The 22,609-nt window shown below is 47.0% G+C and overlaps 1 protein-coding gene across 1 annotated transcript; it reads left to right on the top strand.

Annotated features, from left to right (window-relative positions):
- The first annotated feature begins 10,116 nt into the window (after nt 1-10,116).
- On the top strand, nt 10,117-17,982 carry LOC310753803 (endoplasmic reticulum chaperone BiP-like). The gene is given in 11 exon segments (XM_083595143.1): nt 10,117-10,220; nt 11,362-11,524; nt 13,308-13,539; nt 14,109-14,246; nt 14,808-14,920; nt 15,010-15,271; nt 15,275-15,400; nt 16,245-16,482; nt 16,663-16,830; nt 17,108-17,565; nt 17,569-17,982. Coding segments are annotated over 10 exon segments (1,959 nt in total). The 5' UTR covers nt 10,117-10,220; nt 11,362-11,405; the 3' UTR covers nt 17,674-17,982.
- Nucleotides 17,983-22,609: the final 4,627 nt, after the last annotated feature.

Below are 22,609 nucleotides of genomic sequence, written 5' to 3'. Positions count from 1 at the left end.
TTGGGGGGGGGGACTGAAAGGGGCCACTCCCGGAACCTGCAAGTGACTGAGACAGACATGAACTTTGGATCTCTGAACTGTACATAGTTTGCACTTAATAAAACCTGTAAAAGACAGGTCGGAGTCCTGGCTGTTTACTCGCGAGCAATCACCTGCAAACCTGACAATTGTTGTTGTTGTAGTGTTTTGGGCAAAACTGAAAAATGTCCTAGAAAGAAAGTCCTCATGATCCCCCATTGAAGCAGGGCTAGTCAAGAAATTAAATGTGAACAAGAACTGGGGCACATACAAGGAACTCCTTGATCTTAGAGAGGGTACTATCAGGCTTTAAAAAGAGAGGTTAAAATGGATATATTGAATAGTATTGGTGAAATATGCCGCATTCAGGGATAAATAACACTTTATCAATTTATGTAAGAATGTATGAGAGTATATTATATTGCATTTTTAAATATCGTTTTATTTCTTTTTTATATGCATCATTGTTCTTTCCCCCCTCACTCCCACCGTTTTCCTTGGTATCACTTATTTTTTTTATGGTGTGTAACGCCAGGTCTATAGGCAACAAAACTGCCACCCTGCAAGATTTCTTTACCTCGCAGGGGGTCGACCTGGCTTGTGTGATGGAGACCTGGGTGCACGAAGGGGAAACAGTTACCTTACGAGAGATGGTGCCCCCAGGTTTCTCCATCCTCCACTAGTCGCAGACCGTGGGCCGGGGGGGAGGGGTGGCATTATTAATCCGGGAAGATTGTTTTTTCAGGGCTCTGCCATTGCCATTGATCCCCGGCATTGGATGTGTTGGCCTAGTGTGGGGCTCCGAGGAGAGCTTGGCTGTCTGGCTGGTGTACAGGTCACCTAGCGCACCAGCAGCCGCCCTGTCAGGCCTACTGGAGGCAGTGGCCAGCTGGGCCTTGGAGTTCCCTAACCTATTGGTATTGAGGGACTTCAACACCCATGCTGATGCCACTCCCTCCTCACAGGCTCTGGACCTGGTGTCTTCTACGGCGACATTAGAGTTCTCCCAGTTTGTTTCGGGCCCCAGACATCAAGCAGGCCACACACTAGATTTGATCTTTGGCGCAGGCATAGATATGATCATGTTCCCTTCGATGAAGGTGCCATGGTCTGATCACTACACTCTGAAAGCCAGGATTGACTTTCCACCCCCACCCTGCTTAGGTGGCGAGCCAATTTGGGCTCGCCCGCAGAGGCTGATGGACCCTGATAGATACCGTCAAGCCTTGCGGGACCTTGCTCCCCCTGACGACTCATTGACTGAGCTTGTTGAGGGCTGGAATACTCGGCTCTTGGTGACCATCAATAATAATAATAATAATAATAATAATAATAATAATAATAATAATAATAATTTATTTATATCCCGCCCTCCCCAGCCAAAGCCGGGCTCAGAGCGGCTAACATCAAATGTATAATACATTAACATAAAATCAGACAATCAATTAAAATACATCCTCAAATCAGATCAGGATCAGAATAAAATCCAACCGGATGGCAACCCGCAGATTAGGGTTGGGGACCTTAAATGCTCACCAGGCCCAACTGTTTGTGCTGAACTTATATGGGCCTGTGAGAAAAATTGGGAGGCCACTTTCATGCAAGTTCTTATGAAAGGGGAGAGGGAGTCAGACTGAACCCCGACCAAAGGCCTGGCAGAACAGCTCCGTCTTGCAGGCCCTGCGGAAAGATGCCAAGTCCCGCAGGGCCCTAGTTTCTTGTGACAGAGTGTTTAAAGAACTGAAGCGAAGTGTGACAGAAAATGGAAATGCGGAAAGATGCCAAGTCCTGCAGGGCCCTAGTCTCTTGTGGCAGAGCGTTCCACCAGGTCGGAGCCACAGCTGAAAAAGCCCTGGCTCTGGTTGAGGCCAGCCTAACCTCTCTGTGGCCTGGGACCTCCAAGATGTTTTTGTTTGAAGATCGTAAGTTCCTCCGTGGGACATACCAGGAGAGGCGGTCCCGTAGGCACGAGGGTCCTAGGCCGTATAGGGCTTTAAAGGTTAAAACCAGCACCTTAAACCTGATCCTGTACCCCACCGGGAGCCAGTGCAGCTGGTATAGCACTGGGTGAATGTGATCTTGCAGCAAGGACCCCGTAAGGAGTCTCGACGCGGCATTCTGCACCCGCTGGAGTTTCTGGGTCAGTCTCAAGGGCAGCCCCACGTAGAGCGAGTTATAATAATCCAGTCTGGAGGTGACCGTCGCGTGGATCACAGTGGCTAGGTCAGGGCGAGAGAGGTAAGGAGCCAACTGCTTAGCTTGGCGGAGATGAAAAAATGCCGCCTTTGTTGTAGCTGCAATCTGCACCTCCATGGAAAGGGAGGTGTCGAAGATTACACTCTTAACGGACGGTGCTGGCACTAATTGCACCCCCGCAAGAGATGGGAGTTGCCCCCCCAATCCCATATCGTCCCTTCCCAGCCAAAGGACCTCTGTCTTCGAAGGATTTAACTTCAACCGGCTCCCACGTAACCATGCAGACACAGCTTCCAGACATCTGATCAGTGTGTCTGGGACCGAGTCAGGATGGCCATCCATCAACAGATAGAGTTGGGTGTCATCGGCATACTGATGACAGCCCAAACCAAAACTCCAGACAAGCTGGGCAAGGGGGCGCATAAAGATGTTGAAAAGCATCGGGGAGAGTATTGCACCCTGAGGCACTCCACACACCAATGAGTGGCGCGATGACAGTTCCCCCCCAAGCACCACCCTCTGTCCCCGACCAGAGAGAAACGAGCGCAGCCATTGAAGGACTGTGACCTGGATCCCCACATCGGCAAGGCGGTGGTCCAGGAGTTTGTGGTCGACCATGTCAAAAGCTGCTGACAGATCTAGAAGAATCAGCAGCCCCGACCTGCCTCGATCCAGCTTCCTGCGGAGAGCATCTGTTAGGGCGACCAGAGCCGTCTCGGTCCCATGACCAGTGCGGAAGCCGGACTGGAATGGATCCAGGGCCGATGTTTCATCCAGAAACCCACCAAGCTGTTCAGCAACCGCTCTCTCAATCACCTTACCCAGGAATGGAAGGTTCGAAACTGGTTGGTAATTGGATAGATCTAAAGGATCTAATGATGTTTTCTTTAAGAGCGGGCGCACCACTGCCTCCTTCAGTTCCCCTGGGAATATCCCGGTGCCAAGGGACAAATTGATAATATCCCACAGGGGGGCCCGCACCTCGTCTGGACACGCTCTAATCAGCCAAGACGGGCATGGATCAAGAGGACAGGTGATGGGCTTTCCAGCTCGGAGGAGTCTGTCCACATCGGCTGGGAATATCCGGTCAAAGTGGTCCAATACTGGACCCGAGGACAGTCGAGGGGCCTCCAGTTCCTTTATTTACTGTGGTGGAGGTGAGTCTGGGCCCCGCCCCCTGGGCCTGGTGAAGTGGGCCTGCAGGAGGGAGCGGCCTTCCCCAGAACTCACAGTGGCAGCAGCAGCAGTCGCATCTAAGCGCCCTCTGCGACCCCGCAGAAACCGGGCTCCCTGGTTTACCGAGGAGCTCCGGAAAATGAAGCGGGACCTCAGATGGCTAGAGCGAGTATGGCAGGATGCCTGCGATGGAGCTTCAAGAACATCTTATACATTTTTTATGAAAACCTATGAGATGGCAGTGAAGGCCGCTAAGAAGTCTTACTTCTCGGCCTCCATTGCATCTGCTAGCTCTCGCCCGGCGCAGCTTTTTAGTATAATCAGGTCTTTAATGTCCCTTGAGGGACAGCCAAATTTAAATAACAATTTGACACTTTGTGAGTCATTTGTGAGCTTTTTTACGGAGAAGGTCCTGTTGCTCCGCCATGACCTCCCTGCCAATTTGGATACAATAACGGAACTGGAGGCCCCTTGACTGTCCTCGGGTCCAGTATTGGACCGCTTTGACTGGATATCCCCAGCCGATGTGGACAGACTCATCCAAGCTGGAAACCCCACCACTTGTCCTCTTGACCCGTGCCCGTTCTGGCTGATTAGAGCGTGTCCAGACGAGGTGCGGGGCCCCCTAGGGGATATCATCAATTTGTCCCTTGGCACCGGGACATTCCCAGGGGAACTGAAGGAGGCAGTGGTGCACCCGCTCTTAAAGAAAACATCATTAGATCCTTTAGATCTATCCAATTACCGCCCGGTTTCGAATCTTGGGTGATTGAGAGAGCGGTTGCTGAACAGCTTGGTGGGTTTCTGGATGAAACATCGGCTCTGGATCCATTCCAATCCGGCTTCCGCTCTGGTCATGGGACTGAGATGGCTCTGGTCGCCCTAACAGATGATCTCCGCAGGCAGCTGGATTGAGGCGGGTCGGGGCTGCTGATTCTTTTAGACCTGTCAGCAGCCTTCGACATGGTCGACCACGAACTCCTGGACCACCGCCTCACCAACGTGGAGATCCAGGGCACAGTCCTTCAATGGCTGTGCTCGTTTCTCTCTGGTCGGGGACAGAGTGTGGCGCTTGGGGGGAACTGTCATCGCGCCACTCCTTGGTGTGTGGAGTGCCGCAGGGTGCGATACTCTCCCCAATGCTTTTCAACATCTTTATGCGCCCCCTCGCCCAGCTTGTCTGCAGTTTTGGTTTGGGCTGTCATCAGTATGCTGATGACACCCAACTCTATCTGTTGATGGACAGCCATCCTGACTCGGCCTCAGACACACTGATCAGATGTTTGGAAGCTGTGTCTGGATGGTTACATGGGAGCCGGTTGAAGTTAAATCCTTCGAAGACAGAGGTCCTTTGGCTGGGTTAGGATGATATAGGATTGGGGGGGGGGCAACTCCTATCTCTTGCAGGGGCACAATTTGTCCCAGCACCGTCCGTTAAGAGTTTGGGTGTAATCTTCGACACCTCCCTTTCCAGGGAGGTGCAGATTGCAGCTATAACAAAGGCGGCATTTTTCCATCTCCGCCAAGCTAAGCAGTTGGCTCCTTACCTCTCTTGCCCTGACCTAGCCACTGTGATCCATGCGACGGTCACCTTCAGACTTGATTATTGTAACTCACTCTATGTGGGGCTGCCCTTGAGACTGACCCAGAAACTCCAGCGGGTGCAGAATGCTGCAGCGAGACTCCTTACATTCACCTGGTGCTATACCGGCTGCAGTGGCTCCTGGTGGAGTACAGGATCAGGTTCAAGGTACTGGTTTTAACCTTTAAAGTCCTATACGGCCTAGGACCCTCATACCTATGGGACCGCCTCTCCTGATATGTCCTACGGAGGACCTTACGGTCTTCAAATAAAAACATCTCAGAGATCCCAGGCCACAGGGAGGCTAGGCTGGCCTCAACCAGAGCCAGGGCTTTTTCGACCGTGGCCCCGATCTGGTGGAACGCTGTGTCACAAGTGACCAGGGCCCTGCGGGACTTGACATCTTTCCGCAGGGCCTGCAAGACAGAGCTGTTCCACCAGGCCTTTGGCCAAAGCACAGTCTGACCCCCTCCTTCGGTAATCCTCACAGAACTCTAGCCCAATGGTTGCCATTAATTTGATTTTGAATTGATTTTAGAATGAATTGATTTTAGAATGCATTTCAATGAATTGATTGTGATTTTATGTAAACTGTGTTACTTTTATTGTTGTTAGCTGCTCTGAGCCAGGCATCAGCTGGGGAGGGCGGGATATAACTAAATTATTTATTATTATTATTATTATTATTATTATTTATAATTGGAATTCTTTCATCAATTTTTTTTTATTGAAAAAGGGTAAATATGGAAACCATGGAAGGGGAGGACAGGAAGAAAATGCATAAAGTACTGTAACTTACACTTTATGTTAACATTTTAAAAGTTTTTTTGTAAAAAAATCAATAAATAAGATTTTTTAAAAAAATAAATAAAAGAAAAAGAGATGCTTGGTTGAGAACTCTTCCTTGAGACTCCTCCCCAGCACATTGTCTCTGACATAGTCCTGGGGTCCCCACCTTCTTCTTTGGCGATCACTCGTAGCCAAGTAAGATTCTTCCATGAATATGGTCTTAACAGTGAGTCCATAAGTGACTATGGAGGCCAATTCTGGACCCACATGTCCTTCCACAGTGGGGACATAGTTTTCCAGGCAGGAGTTTATCACGGTGAGGATTTGCCAAATGTTCCTTCCTCTTAGCACGTTTCTCCCTTTCGTGCTGAGTTTGAGCATCTTCAAAGACTATGACACCTTTGGTAAAGGCTGTTCCCCAACTGGAGCGCTCGCAGGCCAGTGTTTCCCAGTTGTTGGTGTTTATACGACTTTTTTTAGATTTGCCTTGAGAGAGTCTTTAAACCTCTTTTGTTGAGCACCAGTATTATGCTTTCTATTTTTAAATTCAGAATAGAGTAGTTGCTTTGGAAGACAATAATCAGGCATCCATACAACATGACCATTCCAACGAAGTTGATGTTGAAGAATCATTGCTTCGGCACTGGTGATCTTTGCTTCTTCCAGTACACTGGAATTAATTCGCCTGTCTTCCCAAGTGAGATGTAATTTTTTTCAGACACACTGTTGATGGAATCTTTCAAGGAGTTGGAGATGGCATTTATAAGTGGTCCATGTTTCACAAGCATACAGTAAGGTTGGTAGTACAACAGCTTTATACACCAGCATTTTTGTTTCCCTGCAAATGTCCTGGTCCTCAAACTCTCTGCACTTCAATCAGGAGAAGTTGGAAGCTCTCCAAGTTGGTGGCCATCACTGCCTCCTGTGGCAGTGAGCTCCACAGGTTTAACTATGTGCTGCATGAGTAAGAGTTCTGGTGTTATGAGAGAAATGTTTTGTTATTTATTTATTTATTTATTTTAATATATATATATATATATATATATATATATATATATATATATATGATATTTATTGAGATTTTACAAACAAAGAAAATTACAATATAAGAAAAGAAAAAGAAAAAGAAAAAAGACAAAGAAAAAAGATACAAAAATACAGAAAAAAATACAAAATATGTAAAAAAAAATTAAAAAAATTAAAAACAAATCAAACTTTTCATGTCTTATATTTCAATTACTCGTTTCCTGACCTCCTCACACCTCCCTTTTTTGTATTCCAGTTCACATAGTTAATTCAGCAAATCCTTTCCCTCTTTGTTTTTATCCTAATTATAAATCTTGACATGTTAAACATCATATTTTCATCTAATTATCAATCCTTTGATATATTCTTTTAATTTTGTTACTAAAACCATCTCATTTCAATCCTGCATCATATTAACATTCATTAATTTTACAGTGTTTCTGCAGATAGTCTTTAAATTTCTTCCAATTTTCTTCCACCAACTCTTCTCCCTGGTCGCAGATTCTGCCAGTCATTTCCGCCAATTCCATATAGTCTATCACTTTCATCTGCCATTCTTCCAAGGTGGGTAGATCTTGTGTATTTTATTTTATTTATATTCCACCCTATCCCCAGAGGTTTCAGGGCAGCTCACAGAACAAAACTAGAACACAAAATCACAAAATATATAATTATCCATCTGCAAGGATATTCTGGTGAGCAATTGTAACAAGTATGGCTATGGATCTTTGCCAATGGTTTCATAAGAAACGCCCCTTCTGTGTTTTTTTTTTAAAGCAGGCAAATTGACTCTGCCACTGAATAGAAGATTAATATGTAAGGCAAAACATCCCATGAACCAGCACAAAAGAGGCATTTTAGAAAGCTTGGAGGTGGTGGTGGGAGAGGGGAAGGAGACACGAGACTTTTGCAACTGCTGATCTATAAAAAGCAGCTCAGCCAGCAAAAGGAGCTGGAAATCAAGTTGATGAGTGCCTGAGATCCTGATGAGGTTGCTAAAACCCAGCTCTGGAGCTTGCATTTCTGCAACTGAACAGCTGGAGGCAGATGCATAAAGCATCAGATTATAAAACACACCCTGTTTATCTGAAATGTGGACATTTAAAGAGCACCTTTGACTGAAGAAAATATCCTTTATAAAAATACAAGGCCAGTGGAAGTGATGATATTCCAGCTGAACTATTTAAAATTTTAAAAGATGATGCTGTTAAGGTGCTACACTCAATATGCCAGCAAGTTTGGAAAACTCAGCAGTGGCCAGAGGATTGGAGAAGATCAGTCTACATCCCAATCCCAAAGAAGGGCAGTTCCAAAGAATGCTCCAACTACCGCACAATTGCACTCATTTCACACGCTAGCAAGGTTATGCTTAAAATTCTACAAGGAAGGCTTAAGCAGTATGTGGACCGAGAACCCCCAGAAGTGCAAGCTGGATTTCAAAGGGGCAGAGGAACCAGAGACCAAATTGTAAACATGTGCTGGATTATGGAGAAAGCTAGAGAGTTCCAGAAATACATCTACTTCTGCTTCATTGACTATGCAAAAGCCTTTGACTGTGTCGACCACAGCAAACTATGGCAAGTTCTTAAAGAAATGGGAGTGCCTGATCACCTCATCTGTCTCCTGAGAAATCTCTATGTGGGACAAGAAGCTACAGTTAGAACTGGATATGGAACAACTGACTGGTTCAAAATTGGGAAAGGAGTACGGCAAGGCTGTATATTGTCTCCCTGGTTATTTAACTTATATGCAGAATTCATCATGCGAAAGGCAGGGCTGGATGAATCCCAAGCTGGAATTAAGATTGCCGGAAGAAATATCAACAACCTCAGATATGCAGATGACACAACCTTGATGGCAGAAAGTGAGGAGGAATTAAAGAACCTTTTAATGAGGGTGAAAGAGGAGAGCGCAAAATATGGTCTGAAGCTCAACATCAAAAAAACGAAGATCATGCCCACTGGGCCCATCACCTCCTGGCAAATAGAAGGGGAAGAAATGGAGGCAGTGAGAGATTTTACCTTCTTGGGCTCCATGATCACTGCAGATGGTGACAGCAGTCATGAAATTAAAAGACGCCTGCTCCTTGGGAGAAAGGCAATGGCAAACCTAGACAGCATCTTAAAAAGCAGAGACATCACCTTACCAACAAAGGTCCGTATAGTTAAAGCCATGGTTTTCCCAGTAGTGATGTATGGGAGTGAGAGCTGGACCATAAAGAAGGCTGATCGCTGAAGAATTGATGCTTTTGAATTATGGTGCTGGAGGAGACTCTTGAGAGTCCCATGGACTGCAAGAAGATCAAACCTATCCATTCTTAAGGAAATCAGCCCTGAGTGCTCACTGGAAGGACAGACTGTGAAGCTGAGGCTCCAATACTTTGGCCACCTCATGAGAAGACTCCCTGGAAAAGACCCTGATGTTGGGAAAGATGGAGGGCACAAGAAGAAGGGGACGACAGAGGACGAGATGGTTGGACAGTGTTTTCGAAGCTACAAACATGAGTCTGACCAAACTGCGGGAGGCAGTGGAAGACAGGAGTGCCTGGCGTGCTCTGGTCCATGGGGTCACGAAGAGTCGGACATGACTAAACGACTAAACAACAAAACAAAAGCACCTCTCTTTGAGCATGCGTCCCTAGTCCCTTTCTGTCACGTCACTTCTGCCAGCCGGTGGTGACTGTGTTTCTGGGTCCAACTGAGTGGTTGACGCGTCCGTTCTGTCAGAAACCGGCCGGTGAGTTAAGAGAAAGGGTTTTATGTTCCGCATTTTCTTTTCCTTGGAGTTTAAAGGGTGCGTGAAATGTCTGTGTATTGCGGTCGTTGGGGGTGGGTTTTTGTTTTGTTTTCTGGAGGGTGCAAAGCAGCCTTCAGTACTGCCTACGGAGACATTGTGGCAGCCATTGTCACAGCAACCTATTCCTTCTTCTGCCACCGCCTATAACAGGCAGCTAGGCCTTGTAACCATAGAAACTTTCAGAAAGTGCCAACACTCCCTGCCTATAGATTTTTCAACACGACGCCCAATTCCAGCTAATGAGCTCGTTCCGCTTGGCTCATGCAGCAGCCCTTGATTGGACCGCGACACCGGTAGGACGGCCCAATGAGGCTCGAGGACAGCCGAGAGGAAAGAGAAGGGCAGGGGAAGGAAAGCGACACAACCAAGGCCGACGGAGCGGTGCACGACGGGGCCTAACGTCAGGGACGGAGCGGACCTATCGGCTCCGGCCAGCTTAGTGGCAAGCGACCAATCGGGAGGCTCCAGCGAGAGAAAATGGGCCAATAGTGCACGCAAGGCCACGGGAAGGTATATAAGAGCCGAGGGGGACATATGGGCCAAACCGGTGAGCTTTGAGTGAGAAAATCACAATTCGGATTGTTGCGTTTGTAGGATAGTGCGTGAGGTGACCGCGAGGTCCTGTTACTTAATACAGGTAAGGCTTGGGGTGGCCTAGTGCTTGAGCGGAGGAAGAGGCGGGGGCCGGGGCCTAACGAGAAGGGGAGGGCGGCTTCTCCAAATCTATTGGGCCTTGCGGGGTCCCCCTTGCCCTCATAATGCCACTTCGTTCTCATTTACCCAGGTTCCCATTGAGAAAAATCCTATTGCGGCTCTCGGTCCAAAGCGCGCGCCATTTTTATTCGCATTTCCTGCCAGATCCATATTCTCCCTTGGTGGTGGTGGTTGGGTGGTGATTGCAGTGATTACAGTATTTGGTATGCATGCATGAATAAAAGGGGTTTATATCGCAGAATAGGAACAGATGTTTGTGTGGGGTATTCTTTTTCGTTCCCCCTTGCTCCTTACCTGGGAGAGGGGATTTTTTGCAAAAAGCAGAACTTGCTAGATGTTTCTATATGGTGTTGGTTTTGTATATTGATAACCTTTACCGGTTTGGGGTAAATGGTAATAGCTGGGTTTCTGGTGATGGGGACAGCGACTACTCCCTTCTCCCACTTCACCTTATGAGAATGGTGAAGGCAAAACAGCTGTGGTTGCAGTGAACAACGTTAATTATTTGATTTGAGGCTACTCGTTTTACAGTGACTCCATATACCAAAAAAATGGGAGGGGGGAGCAGCCTATCTTTGGCACTGGATTACATACTTACTCTTTGCCTTTAATGTTGGGGTTGTCTGAACTAAAGTTAAGAGGTTGGTAGCCTTTCTTTTGATGTTAGGTTTTGCAGCTTTTACATACTGCCTTTCCACATTATTTTTCTCAATGGATGCCTGTAGAATTTAGCAGTGTGTGTGGGTTCACATTCATGTTTAAGTATCAGGAGAGCTACATATTTTCTTAACCCCTTTGCTGCCTTTTCCTTGAACAGAAAAGTTTCCTGGGCCTCCTTTGTATAGGATTTGGGGTGGGGTGTTTTCTTTGAGCTGCCTGCATGTTTGCAGGCTGTGTGTCTTGGTAGCCTCTAGTCCTGATTGGCCCTCCCAGCCTTTGCTAAGGATGTGTGGGACCAGTAATACTTACTCTGTAAATCTGCCCCCATTTCCGTTAAACGGGCATCATGGTATTGTCTTTTTGCTCATAGTATTGCCACTGATGGTTGATTTTACTTATTACAGGTTTTTTTCTCTCTCTGATTGTGAATATTTAGTACAAGGGCAGAATGAAGTATGCCCATGTCTGCCTGTTGCTCATTGGCAGTGTATTTGCTGCTGATGACGACAACAAAAGGGAGGATGTGGGGACTGTGGTTGGCATTGATCTGGGAACCACATATTCCTGGTAAGTAAAAGAAGGGTGCCTATTTGATTGACTGGCTTCTGGGTGTCTTGAATAGCTTATGGCCACTGCACCAAAATATGGCCAAGATTCTGCACTAGTGTATGCAAACGAATTGTACTGTATTACTATTTTAATGCACTTGGTACAAGTCAAGGGAGTAATAATACAATATTTATTCAACTCAAACTATTTTGTTTTAGTGTAGTCTTACAACTAAAAGCTTGAGTACTGGCCAGAAACATTAGTATTAGGCTGCCCAGAGGATACAACTAGCTTGCTTGCTGCACCTCATCATAGGGATCAGATTTTTTTCTTGATGTGCTTGATTTTCTCCTGTTTACTGTTGGTTTTGTGTGAATTCTGTTTTTGTTGGTGGTGGTCATTTTTCCTTGGTTGTGTTAATGCATATTAATGTACTGTATTTTAGGTGTATTATATTTTGTGAACCACCCAGAATAATAATAATATAATAATGAGCGGCTTCCAACAGAATATTAAAATACAATAATCTATTAAACATTAAAAGCTTCCCTAAACAGGGCTGCCTTCAGATGTCTTCTAAAAGTCTGGTAATTGTTTTTCTCTTTGACATCTGGTGGGCGAGCGTTTCACAGGGTGGGTGCCACTACCGAGAAGGCCCTATGCCTGGTTCCCTGTAACTTGGCTTCTTGCAGCGAGGGAACCGCCAGAAGGCCCTTGGCGCTAGACTTCAGCATCCAGGCAGAACGATGGGGGTGGAGACGCTCCTTCAGGTATACTGGGCCGAGGCCATTTAGATGTTTAAAGGTCAGCACCAACACTTTGAATTGTGCTCGGAAATGTAATGGGAGCCAATGTAGGTCTTTCAAGGTCGGTGTTATGTGGTCTTGGCCGCTCCCAGTCACCAGTCTAGCTGCCACATTCTGGATTAGTTGTAGTTTCCGGGTCACCTTCAAAAGTAGCCCCACGTAGAGCACATTGCAGTAGTCCAAGCGAGAGATAACTAGAGCATGTACCACTCTGGCGAGACAGTCTGCGGGCAGGTGGGGTCTCAGCCTGTGTACCAGATTGAGCTGGTAGACAGTTGCCCTGGACACAGAATTGACCTGCACCTCCATGGACAACTGTGAGTCTACCTCTTCCCGAATCTGAGCGACTTTATCTGCAAAAAACTTTGCAAAATCATTGCAGGAGATCATGTGGCCCGTACTGGTCCCCGATGTAGCAGGTGGTTCTGCTAAATTGCGAACCGCCTTAAAGAGCCTCCTGCTGCTGTTTTCTGCAGATGCAATAGAGGTGGTGAAGAAAGTCTTCTTCGCCATTGCTACCACCACTTGGTAGACTCGACATTGAGCTCTAACCCATGTCCGGTCAGTTTCAGAATGAGTTATACGCCACCGGCGCTCTAGCCGTGTCAGCAATTGTTTCATTGCCCTCAGATCTGTGGAAAACCACGGGGTTGTCCAGGCTCCATGCAGTCGGAGAGTGCGCTTCGGAGCCAGACATTTGATAGCCCTGGTTAACGCCACATTCCAGCGGGCCACCAGGGAATCGGCTGAAAGGCCATCAGCATGGGATAAAGCATCCCCTACCACTCTCTGGAAACCATTTTGATCTATTAAGTGGTGGGGGCAGACCATCCAAATCGGTCCCACCTCCCTGCAGAGGGGAAGGGTCGCGGAGAAGTCCAGTTTCACCAGGAAGTGATCTGACCATGGCATTTCTTTAGTTTTGCTTTTACTATTTAAAGAAGCCTTTAAATAATACATATATTTTAAAAAGTAACTTCCATTCTCTTTTACAGTGTTGGTGTTTTCAAGAATGGGCGTGTGGAGAACATTGCTAATGACCAGGGTAACAGAATCACACCCTCCTATGTGGCCTTCACACCAGAGGGGGAACGTCTTATAGGTGATGCAGCAAAGAACCAGCTGACTTCAAACCCTGAGAATACTGTATTTGATGCCAAGCGCCTCATTGGTAGAACATGGAATGATCCTTCTGTGCAGCAGGATATAAAATACCTACCTTTCAAGGTACTCATTTTGTGCCTTTTATGTTATGGTACAGTGGTACCTCGGGTTACATACTCTTCAGGTTACATACACTTCAGGTTACAGACTCTGCTAACCCAGAAATAGTGCTTCAGGTTAAGAACTTTGCTTCAGGATGAGAACAGAAATCGTGCTCTGGCGGCAGCAGGAGGCCCCATTAGCTAAAGTGGTGCTTCAGGTTAAGTACAGACTTCAGGAATGAATTAAGTACTTAACCTGAGGTACCACTGTATATATAAAGTACATTGAACACCTTTTGGTGTGAAATTTGAACCCAGCCTGTCCCCAGCCCTAGCACTTTCCTAGAGACACTAGGTTACTAAGCTATGTATGAAGTGTTTTTCCAGTCCACACAACTTATGGCTCTGCTTTCACTCTGCTCAAGATACCAGCATCAAAGCATGGGTTATTCTGCATCTGGCAACCTGATGGGCAGGTTGTTTGGTCCTGCTGCATCCTCAATGGAACCTCTTTAAGTCCACCACAAGATTAATATTGTAGATGTGGTGCTTTTGGTTTTTAACCATGTCCACTTGTACCTGTCTTTACAGGTCACTGAAAAGAAGTCCAAGCCCCATATTCAGGTTGATATTGGAGGTGGCCAAATGAAGACCTTTGCCCCAGAAGAAATTTCAGCAATGGTTCTGACTAAAATGAAGGAGACTGCTGAGGCCTACTTGGGAAAGAAGGTAAGATGTTGTTTCAGCTGAAGCACACAAGCAAAAAGAATAGGCACTGAGGGGAGCCTTTGTGAATCTACCATGTATGGAGACTGGCCAGTGGCTGGTCTAATCCTTTACTGCTTACTCTACTTAGCAGCAGGTCTCAGATGCCTTTCTGATTCTAAACTGGATTGAACATGTACTATTCTGCATGCAGTTTAAGTGTTCTACCACTGAGCTTTAATGCCTCCTAACAGGCCTGGCTGCTTGTACATGAGGAGTCCATGCCTTCTGGGTTCCCTGGGACATAAAATGGATGGGGGTGGTAGAACTGTTCTCCAAGCTGAGGCAGCCAATCTGTAGCCTTCTGGATCTGTTTGAATTCCAATTTCCAATATCCCTGACAGTTGACAATGCTGGATGGGGTTGATGAGAGCCCAGCAGCATCTAGAGGTCAACAGGCAATCCACTCTACGTAGTCTTGAAAGGTGCATTCTAGACAATCGGGCTCCCTCCCCCTCCCCCCCAAAAACTGTATTAGATGTTAATTTGGAAACAGCAATCCAAATTATTCTCATTCTTCTCCAGGTCACCCATGCTGTTGTCACTGTGCCAGCTTACTTCAACGATGCCCAGCGTCAGGCTACAAAGGATGCTGGTACTATTGCAGGGCTGAATGTCATGAGAATAATCAATGAGCCGTAAGTAGGGTTTTAATAGTCTTCTGCCAGTATTTGGGATTTATGTGGGCTTTTCTCACATTTACCAAACTAACGAGTTGCTCTTACAGGACTGCTGCTGCTATTGCTTATGGCCTAGACAAGAGGGAGGGCGAGAAGAACATCCTTGTCTTTGACTTGGGTGGTGGAACTTTTGATGTCTCCCTCCTCACAATTGATAATGGTGTCTTTGAAGTTGTGGCAACCAATGGAGACACTCACCTGGGTGGGGAAGACTTTGACCAGCGTGTAATGGAACATTTCATTAAGCTCTACAAGAAGAAAACTGGAAAGGATGTTCAGAAGGACAACAGAGCTGTTCAGAAGCTTCGTTGAGAAGTTGAAAAAGCCAAAAGAGCGCTTTCTTCTCAACACCAATCTAGAATTGAGATTGAATCTTTCTTTGAAGGAGAAGACTTCTCTGAAACCTTGACAAGAGCAAAATTTGAAGAACTGAACATGGTAGGTATCTTGAATTTCAAAATGGGTAATTGCAGTAATTGCTGTACACAAAACATAAAAGTGGGAGAGAAGTAATAATAATAATAATAAATAATAATAATAATAATAATAATAATAATAATAATAATAATAAATTAATTTATTATTTGTACCCTGCCCATCTGGCTGGGTTTCCCCAGCCACTCTGGGTGGCTTCCAACAAAGATTAAAAATACATTCAAATGTTGCACATTAAAAACTTCCCTGAACAGGGAAGTTTAGATGTCTTCTAAATGTTAGGTAGTTGTTTATCTCTTTGACATCTGACGGGAGGGTGTCCCACAGGGTGGGCGCCACTACCGAGAAGACCCTCTGCCTGGTTCCCTGTAGCTTGGCTTCTCACAATGAGGGAACCTCCAGAAGGCCCTCGGCGCTGGACCTCAGCATCCGGGCAGAATGATGGGGGTGGAGACGCTCCTTCAGGTATACTGGGCCAATTATAGTAACATGTAGTACATGCGTGTCATGGGAAAAATAAAGTGGTGCCCTCCTGTGTGAAATGTTATCCCGCTCCCAAGACACTATGCTGGTCAAACTGCACCAACAGCAGAGAATAAATTGGTTCCCTAATGGCTTGAGTCAAAATTGCTTGTCCTCTAAAAGATAGCAATGACTGATCTTTGTGGATTCTCCTGTTAAAGACAAATGAGATGTTACGAGTAGGCCCATCTGATCTCAAATAGCATCACACATGGGCATCTTGGGGGCAGGATGTATCTGATAATTTGGTGACTGTATCATCTTGTGGCCTTGTTCTGTGATTGCCTTTCCACATCAATTAAGGGATTTTAAATTCTGCTCGTAGGAACTCTTCCGTTCCACCATGAAACCTGTCCAGAAAGTCCTAGAGGATGCAGACCTAAAGAAGTCTGACATTGATGAAATTGTGCTTGTTGGTGGCTCTACTCGCATCCCCAAGATACAGCAGCTTGTGAAAGAATTTTTCAATGGCAAGGAACCCTCTCATGGAATCAACCCTGATGAAGCTGTAGCTTATGGTGCTGCTGTGCAGGCTGGCGTACTCTCTGGGGATCAAGATACTGGTAAGTCTGAGTGACTTAAATGCTGCATGAGGTGTTGGGCAGAGTAGCCTGTACAAGTGAAAAGCTTCCAGTCAGCCTCATAACTGTTTGGAATGGTCTTTGCTGGCTGTCAAGTTTGTCACTACAGCTAGATAAATTATGGTGATGCTTCATCACTTAAAACCTCCTTTTCATTCTTAGGGGATCTGGTGCTGCTTGATGTGTGTCCTCTGACCTTAGGCATTGAGACTGTTGGTGGAGTAATGACCAAACTTATCCCAAGGAACACTGTTGTCCCCACCAAGAAATCACAGATCTTCTCCACAGCTTCAGATAACCAGCCAACTGTGACAATTAAGGTTTATGAAGGTAAGTTGCCGACCAACATCATTTGGCTTGGAAACTTTTAGAGTATTTTGTCTTCTGGGCATTAAAGAGTAAAAGGTGAATCCAACACGGCTTAATTTTGCAATGCATGTTTCCACATTTGTGAGGTTCCTTAACATGCTTTGAGTATCACTAGCTGTTGATTATTAATAGAAACACAAGTGAGATGCCTTTTAAAAAATAACCTTGTACTTGCATGATTACCAGAGTATAATCTGAGTGATTTCATGTGAAATGAAATCCCCCCCCACCCCCGTAGGAGAACGTCCTCTTACAAAGGACAATCATCTCTTGGGAACTTTCAATCTGACTGGAATCCCTCCTGCTCCCCGTGGCGTCCCTCAGATTGAAGTTACCTTTGAAATAGATGTGAACGGAATCCTTCGTGTTACGGCTGAGGACAAGGGCACAGGCAACAAAAATAAGATCACTATCACCAATGACCAGAATCGTCTTACTCCAGAAGAAATTGAGAGGATGGTCAATGATGCAGAGAAGTTTGCTGAGGAAGACCAAAAGCTGAAAGAGCGGATCGATGCTAGGAATGAGCTGGAAAGTTATGCCTACTCACTGAAAAACCAGATTGGAGATAAGGAGAAGCTCGGTGGCAAGTTGTCATCTGAAGACAAAGAAACAATAGAGAAGGCTGTAGAGGAAAAGTTTGAGTGGCTAGAGAGTCACCAAGATAGTGATATCGAGGAATTCGAAGCCCAAAAGTAGGAACTGGAAGAGGTGGTGCAACCAATTGTGGGCAGGTTGTATGGTAGTGCAGGCCCACCCCCTACCGAGGAAGAAACAGCAGGAGGAGATAAGGATGAATTGTAGACCTCAGTTTCCTAGATGTTGGTGCTGTAAATATTGGACTTTGAACTTTTGTTTAAACTATTTGAACTCTAGATTTGGAATGTGACCAGAATCTTCACATTGAGTGGAGTTGGAAATGCTAGCCCAAAAGTGGCTGTATACTGCTTTTCATTAGCAGTTGATAAATGTCCAGCAGGGGGGTGGGCAACCTGACAAGGGGAGCGGGTGAAGTATTGAAACCATTCTATTTAACAAGTTGGGTTGTGTGTGTTATGTGGAGAACTTTTCTACCCTCCAAGTGACAACAATAAATTTGTTACTTACACTGGATCTGGGTCTATTTGATCTTTGTAACACAAATGCTTATAGGAACTAAGAACACACCAGGACCAGAGCTATGGTTTTGTCTGCATGTTTCTTGGTCTGACCCCCTCAGAAACCACCTTCCTCAGAGCAGAATACAATTGTACAACGAATTATTCCCATGTATGTCTGCTAGGGAGATGCGGGAGGCGCTGTGGGTTAAACCACAGAGCCTAGGACTTGCCGATCAGAAGGTCGGCGGTTCAAATCCCCGCGACGGGGTTTGAGCTCCCGTTGCTCGGTCCCTGCTCCTGCCAACCTAGCAGTTCAAAAGCACGTCAAAGTGCAAGTAGATAAATAGGTATCGCTCTGGCGGGAAGGTAAACGGTGTTTCCGTGCACTGCTCTGGTTTGCCAAAAGCAGCTTAGTCATGCTAGCCACATGGCCCAGAAGCTGTACGCCGGCTCCCTCAGCCAATAAAGCGAGATGAGTGCCGCAACCCCAGAGTCGGTCACGACTGGACCTAATGGTCAGGGGTCCCTTTACCTATGTCTGCTAGGTGGTAGCAGGCCATTGGGTGATGACTTGACAAGCCACTGTAACATTAGAATCAGAATTGTACAATTGAAAGATACAATTGAAGGATGTATCCACACCCCCTCTTGCCCTGCATCTGGGGAAATAAGCAACAATGCTCACCCCAAACACAGACCTTCACAGAACTCCTCGTGCTTCTGGAAGGATAATGGCTTCATGAAGCCATCAGCGAGGTTCTTGGTTGAGGGACAGTATTTTAGAGCAACTAGCCCCTCACGAACGCTCTGACACACATTCTGAAAACGTATGTCCAGATGTTTGGTCCTGGCCTTGAATTGCCCCGTCTCGGCCAATTTGAAACACGGTTGATTGTCTTTGTGCACCACGATGGGCAGACAATGTTTCCCACAGAGTTCCTGGACCAAACACGCATAGAACTCCAGCTCTCTGCAAACCTCAGATAGTGCACTGAACTCAGCCGGCAACTGTGTGAGTGAGAACACACCAAGAGACTCCATTGAGTTCATCTCCTTCTGCATCGCCTCACGCTATTTGCTAGCTTCTTCCTGAGGAAACTTCTGAACATCCTCAAAGGATTCAGGTTCACATCTAGCCACACCTACCCAGACGCTAGTGGCTTCGTACCTTTCTGGTGGCTTTCCCTTGGTTGACCTTGCTGACCTCCTCAGCGTGAACTCTGGAACTGCGCCTGATTCACTTGGGCCAGCCACACCATCCCCTGTGTCAGAAACCTCCCCCTCTGACCTGCTGTGCTTTTTAGGCCTCACAGCTGGGCCTGTTGGTGAGGATGGCTCACTCTTTGGCTCAGACTTGACAGAGACCTGTGGAGGGGTCTTGGGACTCCCCTTTGGAGAGGTTCGGAGCCTCTGCCTTGGAGATCCCGGTTCTGGACTCTGTGGCTGTGGACTGTGCACCTCAGCAACAGGTTCAGCTTTGTCCTCCTCCTCTTCCTCGTCTGAGTCAAACAGAACATCCGGGTTCCTGTGAAGACGTTTCCACCCACTCTGCTCGCAAAACTCAGTACTGCCGCTAATAAGCAGCTTAGACTGGTTGCCAGTAGGGTATGCGAAACGCCACGCCTTTGAGCCCGGCTCATAGCCTACAAAGATCATTTTCCTAGATCTTGGTTCACCCTTTCTGCGAGTGGCCTTTGGAATGAGGACCCAAGCCTCACAGCCAAACACACGCAAGAAATCCACTTTGGGTTTCTTCCCATGCAGCAGAAAGTACGGCGTGTCTCCCACACTTGAATTGAACACCCTGTTCTGAACAAAGCATGCCGTCTTATAACTCTCGGCCCAAAAGCGCTGTGGCAGACCCGAGTCTGCCAGCATAGCATTCGCTGCTTCCTGTAGGGTGCAATGTTTTCTATCCGCAACCCCGTTCTGTTGCGAACTGTAGGGGGCAGTCAATCGATGACTGATACCTTTCTGCCTGAAGAAAGATTGCAGCGCAGAACCTGTGAACTCCGCCCCCCCGATCAGATTGAAAGGAAACCACCCTGGCGGAGAAACGCAGCTCTACCGCTGTGATCCAATCCCTGATCAGTGCAGCCGCCTCCCACTTGTATTTAAGTGTAAACAGCCAGGTGTGTTTCGAAAAATCATCAATCAGAACCAAAACATGCTTCGATCCACTTAAAGAAGCTACCTGCATCGGCCCAGATAAATCTGCATGAACCAGCTCAAAGGGTTTGCTGGTCCTCCTTTCTGACCTGGGATATGTGCATGTCGTGACCTTCGATTGCTTACAAGCTTGACAATCGATAAGTATTTATCACATGCCTTGAACCCACACCCAATTGTGTTCTCTGCGGCTTTCTTAACATATGACCACCCTGCATGCCCAAATCTGCGATGCCACAAATGTAAACAATCATGGTGTGGTGGTACATTTGCACACTGCACTTGTGCTTCTTCAGGCGACTCTGCAACAGTAGCATCAGTGACAGGCATCTGCACCAGAAAGAGCCTGCCCTTCCCCTCAACACTGTGGAGCTTCTTCCCATCCCTGTAGAAATAACACATATTGTTAGTAAACACCACATCAAAACCATCAGCCATAAGAGCTGATACGCTTAAAAGAGAATGAGCAAGCTCGGGCACCACAAAAGCTTGCACCTCATGATCTATAAAGGGACAGTATAAAAAACCAGTCTCAGTTAACTGTGTCTTAGAACCATCTGCCATCGTGACAAAACGTCCAGTTTTAACCTTCTTGCAATTTCTCAGGAGCCCACCAGATGGCACCAGGCTGTGGGTCGCTCCCGTATCGACAACAAGAGATAAAGTGGCTCTCTGGCTGTTTTCCAAGGTTGCCATGGCGACGCTCGCACCCCCACTGGGGCCTCTGCCAGTGTCCCTCCTGGTTGCCATGGTTGCTGCAAGGCTTCTGCCGGTGTTCTCACGCTTCGCCGTCTGAGAACCGTCGCTTATCTGCCTTAGCAGGTGGCTGACCTTGCATTCCAGAGCCTCTGCAGAACAATGCCCTTCACTGTTGGGCTTCGCCTCAGAGCACAAACAACTCTTGGAGACTTTGGCTTTCCCAGAGCTCTTGGATCGGCCTGCACCCCCACTCCTGGGTGCCCAGCTGTCTGAGGAATGGACTGCTACTGCCTTCCTCTTCCCAGCTCTCAGCCTCTCTCCCGGACCATCACACAGACGTGTCGAAGCATAGAAACAGCTTCCTGGAACAGTCCCAGCCCCCTCTGGGCTTGGTGCTCTCTCTGGGTATCCTCTAGCCCCCTCTGGTCTGGCTCCCACTGCGGCCTGACATGCCGTCTTCAGTGCCTGCCACGCGACCCAGGGCTTCTTCCCTCGCAGCTTTGGCAACAGCCAAGCATCAACGCTGGCCCTTAAAATGGCTAGCACCCTTTGCTCTCTTTCTAGAGCATCAGCCACGTCTGCGTCACAAGCTTCCACTGCTCCTGCAGACTTCTCAACCTCTGCAGCTGCAGCACTGGGCTGGGCAAGAACTAGATCGGCCTGCGTACATTCCCAAAGCTGTTTTTCTTCCAGCCAGTAGTACATGCGCTTTGACCAGGCTTCCCAATTGGCCCCATTCAATCTTTCACCGGGGTAGCTCTCATGGCCTTGCTGTGGTTGAGCAGCCATCTTCCTCCCCCCGGGGCTTAAGCGTACTCATGCGTTGCCAGCTAGCTGGTCCTCCGAAGCAGCCTTCTCTTGGCTCCACTCTCCACCAGCGTCTCCCACTGCCCTTCCTGGCAGGAGCTCAAAGCAGCTCAAAGCTGGCAGCCTTCTTCCCTCCTCACACTTGGCAGGAAACACGGAAGAGCCATAACCTTTGGCAATAAATCCTGTCATCCAGTCAGCGCTTCCCCTGCGCAGCTCTGCTTGGGGCTGACCTGGGCAGGAAAACAGAGTTGCAGCGGTCCTGCCATCCGTGTGAGATAGAGGGATAAATCAAGTCCAGAGACAGTTCGTTGCTATCTCTAAAAGTGTTTATTTACACAGCAATAAATCCATCAGAACTTTCCGGCATCTCTCCGTGCTAAAAACACACACAGTCTCTCTGCTGCTTCTTTCAGTCTAAAGTGAAACCAACTCTCACAGACAAAGACGGACAAAGCCTGTGACGTACGGCCCTGCGTCAGGCCACTCCCCAGATACAGGACACCAAGGAGTTTTAACCCTGTAAACTCCAAACTCCACACCCTCAGGGTCATCTAGTGGTCCTTAATGTTTACATGTTTTGTTTCTAGATGAGAAATGTGTAAATGAGCTCAGAGTAAGTATGCATTATTGTGCCAGGTCAGAATACCTCAAGCTGGATCTCTGAATAATTTAAGTAATTTCAGGCCCAGAAATATACAAGAGAGAAGCTAAGGGCTGGATCAAGCACACAAGGGAGATGATTTTGGATAACTTAATCCCTAACTTTATCAGCTGCTCAACTCTGCAGTTTGTTTGCTTGATCACACAAGAAGCAGCCCATCTACTATTTTAGTTAACCATAACTAACAGACCCATGATGTGTTGCTTATTTAGTATTCAAGCTGTCTGGCTCTTTTGTCAACATAAGTTAATGCAATGAAACCACTTGGCCAATAACCTGTTTTAATTACAATCTGCTGCCC

The sequence above is a fragment of the Podarcis filfolensis genome (assembly GCF_964270895.1).
Source record: "Podarcis filfolensis genome assembly, chromosome: W".
NCBI lineage: Eukaryota > Metazoa > Chordata > Lepidosauria > Squamata > Lacertidae > Podarcis > Podarcis filfolensis.
Note: the sequence above shows the minus strand (reverse complement) of the source record. Positions and strands in the feature narration are given on the sequence as shown.